This window comes from Mytilus trossulus, unplaced genomic scaffold (assembly GCF_036588685.1).
Source record: "Mytilus trossulus isolate FHL-02 unplaced genomic scaffold, PNRI_Mtr1.1.1.hap1 h1tg000244l__unscaffolded, whole genome shotgun sequence".
Lineage (NCBI taxonomy): Eukaryota > Metazoa > Mollusca > Bivalvia > Mytilida > Mytilidae > Mytilus > Mytilus trossulus.
Window position 1 is genome coordinate 2,109,514 of NW_026963317.1, and position 10,440 is coordinate 2,119,953.

The following is a 10,440-nucleotide window of genomic DNA, read 5'->3' on the forward strand; positions in this document are numbered from 1 at the left end:
CCACAGGATTGATTGATTTGATTTTTTGTATTTTTAGCACCGCTTTTGGGCTATTTTGTGGCAGCCAGTTTTTATTAGTGGAGAAAACCAGAGTGCCCGTAGAAGGCCTAAAAATGTAATTTTATCAGTATTCATAAAATTAATTTGTATATTAAACCTATGAAATGTCAATCCAATCACTAAGAATAAGTAGCTTTCACTAGCGAACAATAAAAAAAAAGATTTTATTTTATTTTTGGTGTCTTAACGCCACTTTTAATCACCACATGTAGGCTATTTCATGGAGGCCAGTGTTTATTAAGGAGGAAGTCAGAGTGCTGGGAGAAAACCACTGACCTGAGATAGGAAAACTGACCATCCTAGTCAATAAAGATTGGAGTCGATTGCACCCGCATGATCATGATCTACCTTACAACCTCAGTGTTGACTGGCTAGTGATTACAGAAGTAACAACTTAGAACACTCAGCTAACCGAGCCCCCTACTGCCGCAGGAAAGGAAACGTCTAAGTAAGACATAATGTGGATGACTACATTGACTAGTACATATATAAACCAACAATAGCATCATTTGACATAAGCCTGAAAAACATGCTTATACCTTATAATGGATTTGTGACAGACTGAACACTATCTTCCAAATATTAGTGAAACAAATGAGAATAAAAACACACAATTTCACAAAGTACATAAAAAAAAAGTAAAAACATTTTTTAACACTTAATTTTAATAAAATTTGATACCACTTTCACACATTCAACCATACAATACATGTATATACAATATTTCTATAATCGTAACAATTTTGCTTGTTTCTTTTCTTCAAGTTCTTTATCTTGTTGTTCCACAATTAACTTTCTTTCTGCCAAGAATTCTCCATATTCCTCAGGGTCGAGGTCTTTGACAACTTCAATGCCTATACTATGAGCAGCTCCAATGACTAGCCGACAAATATTTTTAAGGTCAACATGTTCAAATCCTTGATCTTTACTTTTGATTTCGGCTATTTCATAAACATGCTTCACTGTTATCTTCCCAGCTATTTCATTTCCTGCAAAATAATTTGAAACTATTAAGTGAAAAAATTTGTAAGGGTTCCGCGGAACCCAGTGTCTCGCCTACTTTTGCTGTAAATCGCAGGCTCAACAAAAATGAGGAAAAAATCAATAAAAATATTCTTCTTGATACTATCTTATGATTGTAAGAAGCTTCTGTCCAAGTTTGGTAAAAATCTATGATAGTTTAATGAATATAATAAATGTTTTAAAAACTTTAACTGCAGACTGTATGTAATGTTACCCCGCAGAAAAACTAAGTCCATTTAAAAGTAAAATACCGAAAAAATGGATTTATTTTTTAACAAAATTTACCTCTTGATACTATCTAATGATCATAAACAAGCCTCTGTCCAAGTTTGGTACAAACCAAGCATAGTTTAAGAAAGTTATTAAAATTCTAAAAACTTTAACCACAGAGTGAATGTAATGTTACCCCGCAGAAAAACTAAGTCCATTTAAAAGTAAAATACGGAAAAAATGGATTTAATTTTTAACAAAATTTACCTCTTGATACTATCTTAAGATCATAACCAAGCCTCTGTCCAAGTTTGGTACAAACCAAGCATAGTTTAAGAAAGTTATTAAAATTCTAAAAACTTTAACCACAGAGTGAATGTAATGTTACCCCGCAGAAAAACTAAGTCCATTTAAAAGTAAAATACAGAAAAAAACAGATTTATTTTTTTACTAAATTTCCCTCTGGATACTATCTTAAGATCATAACCAAGCTTCTGTCCAAGTTTGGTACAAACCAAGCATAGTTTAAGAAAGTTATTAAAATTCTAAAAACTTTAACCACAGAGTGAATGTTATGTTTCCCCGCAGAAAAAACTAAGTCCATTTATGAGTAAAATACGGAAAAAATTGAATTTTATTTTTACAAAATTGACTTCTGGATACTATCTTATGATCATAAACAAGCTTCTGGCCAAGTTTGGTAGAAATACAGTACAGTTTAAGAAAGTTATTAAAATTTCAAAAACTTTAACCACAGAGTGAATATTTGTGGACGCCGCAGACGACGACGGAATGTAGGATCGCTTAGTCTCGCTTTTTCGACTAAAGTCGAAGGCTCGACAAAAAAGACATTTAGTAAAGAGGGTTAGCTAGAGCCAATCTGATTGAAATGAATTGGCAAAAAGACGTTTCGTAAAGATATTATAAGCATGATAAGTAGGTACCAGCTGGAGCCAATCTGATTGAAATGAACTGATGCTGTTTCCAAGTTTACAAGGATCTGACAATGCTTCATTTATTTTTTTTTCATGGTCCTTTAGGGATCAATTGGTTTTGTGGTAATAATATGCATCTTGAAAAATAAGAAGGCTTAAATTTCATTGGCTGATGAATCAGTTACTAGAACTGTAAGTAGAACCGAGTTTTGCCAGATCCATGTACACAAATCAATCAGAATGCAACTTGGTCAAAATCTTTAATTGATTTTACATAGGCGGTAATGGTAACGTTTTTTCCTGTAGCTCAGTCCATATCGTAAACTTGGTTATGTATGATAGCTTGTTTCGAATCTGTGACATTTTCACATATGTGGTTAAATTTTCGGGGTATGAAGTGAGATTACTTTTTCTGTAAATTAGAATAACCGGATCATCCTTTTGTGATGCGGCTCCTTGTGTTAAAATATCCCCTTTTTAACACAATAAGTTCTTTGAAAATTTAATACTTTTAACACATTTAATAGCTCCATAGTTTTTACACATTTATTCTATGTTCCTCTACTTTCCTAATCACCACAAATGGTTAAGTTCAGTCGTTTGTAAAAAATAGAAACATGTCCAATATCACTGCACAGAGATTTTTTCTTTAAACGTTACTTTTGAGTTCCTCATTTTGAGGCGAATTAGGGATGTTGTCCCAACTGGAGCTTCAAATTTTTTCATTGTTATAACTCATTGTCCATGCAAAAATAAAGAAAACTTTGTGGACAATTTTTAAATTCACATCTGTTAAACATGCACCAGATGATGCTAGCAAAAATTTGCCATCTTTAAATGTATTTCTATGTACACTTAAAAGTTTTTGTATACTGTGAAAGTACTTTAATTCGTGGGTATCAATTTTCGTGGATTGAGCAATATTTACATGTTCGTGGGTTTTTAAATTCGTGGATTTCATTTTTCGAAGAAAAAAATTGAAAAATTAAAGCCTTTAAAAACGATGGTTTCAAATAGTCTGGATTGAAGGAAATTGCAAAGTAAACAGTGGCTGTGTAAATCGTAGTAATAACACTTATTAACCCATGATAAAGTGATCAACAGATTAAAACCATCAAAGGTGTCAATTAGGCCATAAACATGTCACCTATTGAAAATAGTAACATAAACAAATGCTATAAACGTATCTTGAATTGTCAAATAATTCTTATAAAAATCAAGCCCAGCATGAAGTTTTTATTTTCTATATGTACGAGAACTAAGAGAATATAAAATGAACACTTTATCATACTAGCATATCATTACCGGAAATCTGACTTTCATCGATCAAAAATATATTTTATGAGAATTAAAAGATCAAAAGTTGTACAGTTTAAGTCATTTAATATAAAATGGGTATAATCCTGCATGCGGTTGTAGTTCTGTGACTGCTATTAAAGTATTCTCAGATTTGGCGTTATTCAATATATTCTCTAGATCATATCAGTGGTCAAACCTACCGATGGGGATCTTTCCATGTCTTGATTTGGACAATGTTTGTTTTATTTCGTTGGACACTTAAATTCGTGGATAAAGTCATCCACGAAAACCACGAAAATTAGTACTCCACGAATAAAAGTACTTTCACAGTACATCATTTTTATGCATTTTTTGTAAAGTTAGGGGCAATAAATAAAAAGAAAATTTCTTCAATGTTAAGATCACATTATTTAAAGTCAATTCAGGAAGATACAGGACATATATGGTTTTATGATAAGAATCAATAGAGATGTAGAATATACGTAAATCAAATAGCTAAATATGTTTAACAGTAAACTGGTGAGTACCGTGACTAAACTCTATACATGTATAACATGCAAATCTGTGAATCCCCAAGTCCAAAACAAAATTGTAAAGAAATTGAAGAGTCATCGGCAAAAATCTATCAACGGCCTACTTTTAAGTTGGTATGCAATTTAACCCTACCTGGATTTCTAGCACCCTTCTGAATACCAGCAGCCATTAGTAAAAAATATGTAGAAGTTGGTGACTTGATTAGTAGATCAAATGTTCTATCAGGCTGAAATAGACAAAATTTGAGGTCAACATATTTTTCCCAATGAATTTTAAATATATGCCAAGTTGATTTTGCGGCCGTGTTGATGGCCGTACAGTGACCTACTTAATTGTTAATTTCTATGTTATTTGGTCACTTCTGAAGACTTGTCTCATTGACAATCATAACCCATCTTCTTAATTTTATAAATGACTGTGCAGTATCATTTCTGGGAAATATTTTTACATCAATATATTTTCTGTTTTAAGATATGTTTGAACAAGTGTTTTTAAAATTATGCATGCATTTAAATATTTCAGAGTTGACTTTATCATTCACATTTCATTTTTTGTAAAAAGTGTCAAGAAAGGCAGAAAATATTAAAAACTTTCAACAATTGTTTTAACAACTTAATTTTGTACGAATTCTTAGAAGTCATTTAAAATCAGGATAAACTCAAAGGTGTATTTTGAACAAAATAAATTATTACGCTTTTAAAAAAAGCTAAATACTAAATATATAAAGTATGCACTGAAGTTATATCAATGTGTAATTCATTTAATGCAATTCTAAAAACTGTTTAATTCAATGTTAAAATGTTATGTCTTGAAAAAAACATAGTTTTAGTCTAAATACTGATATGATGTAAATGTATCCTGGTTTCAATATCAGTCTCTTGACTTTTATATGCCATTTGAAAAACTTGCACTAATAGTAAATACAAAATGTACATATATATATATACCTTAACGAAGACTCTGGTAGGCAATGGTATCCCTTCTTTTATGTGACTGGTCTTCTCATTGAATTCCTTACAAAAGGCAGCAATTTGTACTCCACGCTAATAAAAAAGAAAATTTTAAATGTAATAGCATGATGAGCTAAGCATTACTTATATACATGATATATCTAGCTTGGTGTTATAAATCAACATGTATGCTTCACAAGAATAAGAAAGAAGAAAAGCATTTAGTCTTTTAAATACTATTTCTTAAATATCCTTAAATAGTATTAAACATGTTAAATAAATTATGTGATGAGAAATTTCATTACTGCAATGTATTTCAAACTCTGTCTGACAGACTAAATGTCAGAAAAAAATCTTTTGGTCAGACAGAAATTTTAGATCTTTTACATTGTAGTTGACAAAATACATGATATACATGTTGTAGTAAAGGTCAAATTTTTTTTTTGGTCAGACAAACCAAACAACAATATGGCACACACTGTTACTAGTTTAGTGCTTAACTCTGGCATAAGTAATGTAGGTATCATGTTCAAATTAATCAATGCCATACTATTTCTCAAACGCATGTTCATCGAAAGGTTACAATAAATCAAGTCCAAGAGAACAAATCAAACTAATATACAATACACCGTATCGCTATTTGTCCACCATTACTGGATATCACAAATGTTTGACGTCATAAAACAAAATATCTGATGCCACAATGAAAAAGTGATTGTTGTAAGAAAAAAGTTCAAGCAGGCAGATCAGCCGATAATAGCATTGAAATATTATCATTGACTCAATAATTCTACGAACATGTTATTATAATATGATGCATATTTATGTATAGTCCAGTCAATCTAGCATAAATTTGACCCTAACCCAAAAGTAATTGCAACAGAAGATTTTAAAGTGTTAATCTTTAGCATTATACCCCAAATACACACAGAAAAAAGTCCTAAAATCTAACTTGAGGAAAACTAAAAAAAATCACAATTTAAAATTCCTATGGAGATTTGCATTGAAAAGGGAAATAACTCTAGTAAAAGGTAGAAATATCAATAGAAATTGATACAAAATTATAACTTAAACGCTTCTATTCATCAAAATTTATTGATTCTTGATTTCTTAGCGGTCTTTAGTGTATAACAAACAGCTCTAAAGGTGTTTTCATATCTTTTATCAAGCTATAATCTAGATTTCGTGATTCATTAGTTGACCATTTACAGAATTTTTCAACATGTCAAGGTAAGTTATTGTGAAACTGCCTATTCTAGAGGTGGCATGAATCAGATGTGGATACTTAAAAATTCCAAAGATCTTTTAAAGTACATACAATCTAACTCTCTTTCATCTTGTAACAGTATCAAAACATTTGACTTTTCAACTCTTTATACAAGTATTCCTGAATCCACATTCCAAACTAAAGACAAATTGAAAGAGTTGGTATTGCTTTGCTTCATAACAAAGAATGGCCAACGTAGATACAAGTATCTTGTCTTAGGAAGAAATAAATCCTACTTTGTAAAGGATCACTCTGATTAAAAAAAAAAAATCTCTGAAACTGATATTATCAAGATGCTTGATTTTTTTATTGACAACATATTTGTTATGTTCGGAGGACATGTTTTTCAACAGACTGTCGGCATTCCAATGGGAACAAACTGTGCCCCTCTACTTGCCGAATAATTTCTTTATTATTGTGAGGCTGACTTCATGCAGGAACTTCTTAGGAATTAAGATAAGAAGTTAGCAATATCCTTTAACTCTACTTTCTGCTATATACATTTAAGATGATGTTCTTTCACTAAATAATTCAAAATTTGGTGACTATGTGGAACGCAGATATCCCATTGAACTAGAGATAAAGGATATTACAGATACAGTTAAGTCAGCTTCATATCTTGACTTACATCTAGAAATTGACAATCATGACAATGAAGGTTGGTTGAAAACAAAACTATATGACAAAAAGAGATGATTTCAGCTTTCCAATTGTGAACTTTCCATTTCTAGGTAGCAACATTCCAGCAGCATCTGCATACGGGGTATATATCTCCCAATTGATACGATAGTTATTTTATGTACTTGAATGTTATGTCACGAAAGCTCTTTATAGGGCCCTTTAATTGGAAATAAAATATTTTTTATTCTTATTCTATAACACTAGCCTAGGTCTAGGACATTCCAATTTTATGTCAGAGTGACCTCTGGTTGTTTCAGATTGTATATTTCCCCATAGAAGAGTATCATGAGTATATGACATGCCCACTCCAAAAAATAAAGAGAAAGAAATGTGTTTTATTGTTTAATTACAGATAGAAGTATGTGTTTCAACATACTAGTAGACGGAAGGTGATTGTTAGTGTTAGTGTTAGTGATGATAGTGCATGTAGTGTTAGGTTTTTTCTTGTCAAAACGATATCAAGGTATGTCACCTGTCCAAGATTTGGTCCAAGAGGTGGAGCTGGAGCAGCTTGACAGGAATTTATATTCGTCTTCAAAAACGGGGGATGGATAATTTTCTCTACACCTCTTTTTGCACCTTTTGCAACTTTTCTTGCACCCCGTGCAGCCATTTTTGTTGGATTACTCTAGAGAATCCCGAAAAAGTATAGAGTTGTTTCCCTTAGATATACCAAAAATTAAAACATAGTTACAATATTGGAAAGGGAAAAAATATCCGGATTTGTATTTTTTGAATAAGGAGGTATTTATTTACTACAGGACACATTCATATACCTAAACAATATATTTTTTTGTTGGGGAAAAAGTTAGTAACTACATTACTTTATTGGCCTTTATTAGTTGATTGACTATAAGATTATGTAATAAAAAAATGCACCTGTTGGTGACCTTCTGCTGTTGTTTTTTTTTTATTTTGGTCGGGTTGTTGTCTCTTTGACACATTCCCCATTTCCATTCTCAATTTTATTTACCTTAGAAAAAGTTGAAGACGAAGAACATTTTATATATCAGTGTCTCCTCTATAACTCTTTGACAAAAGAATTTCATGATAATATTTTAATAGGTTGTAAAAAATTTGAAAAGCTAAGCCGTGACAAATGTCAAATTTAATTGTTTTTTTGTTTTTTTTTATCTTGACAATAAAATTGAGAATGGAAATGGGGAATGTGTCAAAGAGACAACAACCCGACCAAGGAAAAAACAACAACAGAAGGTCACCAACAGGTCTTCAATGTAGCGAGAAATTCCCGCACCCGGAGGCGTCCTTCAGCTGGCCCCTAAACAAATATATACTAGTTCAGTGATAGTGAACGCCATACTAATTTCCTAATTGTACACAAGAAACCAAAATTAAAATAATACAAGACTAACAAAGGACAGAGGCTCAGTCCTGACCTGGGACAGGCGCAAAAATGCGGCGGGGTTAAACATGTTTGTGAGATCCCAACCCTCCCCCTATACATCTAGCCAATGTAGAAAAGTAAACGCATAACAATACGCAGATTAAAATTCAGTTCAAGAGAAGTCTGAGTCTGATATCAGAAGATGTAACCAAAGAAAATAAACAAAATGACAATAATACATAAATAACAACAGACTACTAGCAGTTAACTGACATGCCAGTTCCAGACTTTATTGAAAACTGACTGAAAGATTATGATTTCATCATATGAACATCAGGCACAATCCTTCCCGTTAGGGGTTTAGTATCATACCATCATAACATATATGAGAAGAACATAACCCGTGTCATGCCAACAAATATTTTTTGAATAAATGTGTTTAGTTCCGATGCAAAGACCCTATAAGTGAACTTCAATATTAACGCTGAAATATGCAAACTTTAATGACCTGACAACAGTATCGTAACTATATCCCTTCTTAATAAGTCTATTCAAAGGTTTTGTTAGTTTCTGAGGTGAATACTGACACCTTTGTGCTTTATAAATGTTTAGTATGTTTTCCCTTATATTTTCTCCATGATTATCAAAGGAAGCTGAATCAAGTGAATTCATTGGATTATGGTTTAAAATGATTGAAATCGCAGCATCCGCAAATATTGAAAAACTGCAGAGTTTGACAGTTAGTATAAAACTCTTAAACGCATTTGTCCGAGTTGTCACAGAAAACAATTCCGGGTACCTTGAAAAAACATTTATGTTTAAATTTATATGACTGACTGACTCAGTGGCGTTGGGTTTTTTTTCAAACTCTGAATTAAAAGTTTTTTCATCTATCTTATTAGGACACCGATGACTGCTAATCAAAATAAAAAATAAAATATCGATTGTGCTTGCTGTCAGGAACATACTAGTAGATAGATAGATTTATATTTGATATCAAATATCACTTACATAACACGTTACAAAAGTAGTATTATTAAAACCATAGCAGACATTTAAACATACTAAAATCATAAAAGCATTCTTAAAAAACATTTGTCTCTGTGTTTAAATTTAAAATTTGGAAGAAAAAAAACTTTATATATATATATATAGCCGTTTTTGGTTTTTTTAATTTTAATTTAGAATTCAAGTATATATGATTTTGTGATGTGTTCAATATTTTTTTTTTTTTATCATAGTGAAGACATAGACTACACACACAACATGTATATTTACTAGCGAACACTGAAAAGAAACGACAATGTACAATTCATTTTCCGTATACATGCGCGCTTTCAACATTAAAAAAACACCCCAAAAGTTCTAATTTTCATAGTTTTTTTTTCTTTTTTTTTTTGTAAAAGGCGGAAAAATGCCAACTGCGCAAAAACACAAAAACGCCGCGGAAAACGTGAAATCGCGAAAACGCGTAGTTGAAAACGTAAAAACACCAAAACGAAATCGCGAAAACGGAAAAAAAAATCTTTGTTTTTGGCTTTGTTTTTTTCCTCGGGTTTTCGACTACGCAAATTCGCGTCATTATGTAGTCGGTTACAGAGCTCACAAGAGCTCATGTTTTGTCTGTTTATGTATATATATGCCGACTCTAAATAAAATTTATACTTACTTAGTTACTTACCGTTACTATCGCCCTATATATAAAATATGAAGGTGAAAACGGGAATTGGCCGTAACCAGCCATCACACTTATTCTCTTCTAACTTATTAAAGTATCCAGGTAGGATATAGGACGGTCACGACTAAAAGTTGCATAGGTCTCTTTTTTAGCATTAAAATTTGGAATAGAATAGAATATTATATGATAGACAATTTTATTTAAAGTCCAGTTACATGAAATATTGCAAAAGTAAGCTTTGGAAGAAAAAAAACTTTAATGGTTTTTTTTTCTTAATTTTAATTTTGAAATGCCTAAATTTAAAATTTTACCGTGACCGCTTCTATAATGATCTTTATGGAGTTTTATCTGAAATACGCATTTGTTCGCTCAATGTTACAAACCCGGATATTATTACTGATCCGTAATTTACAAAAAGTTTTTGTACATGATCGTACTACAATCAATAGTCGTAATTT

General features: G+C 31.5%; 1 protein-coding gene across 1 annotated transcript; it reads right to left on the reverse strand.

The window, feature by feature from the left end:
• Nucleotides 1–710: 710 nt before the first annotated feature.
• LOC134701417 (large ribosomal subunit protein uL11m-like) lies at nt 711–7,603 on the reverse strand. Its single transcript, XM_063562565.1, has 4 exons — nt 7,432–7,603; nt 5,009–5,104; nt 4,194–4,287; nt 711–1,049 (listed from the first exon to the last, which is right to left on the reverse strand). Exons 1-4 carry the CDS (start codon nt 7,570–7,572, stop codon nt 787–789), a joined length of 594 nt encoding a protein of 197 aa, XP_063418635.1. The 5' UTR covers nt 7,573–7,603; the 3' UTR covers nt 711–786.
• Between the last annotated feature and the right edge of the window lie 2,837 nt (nt 7,604–10,440).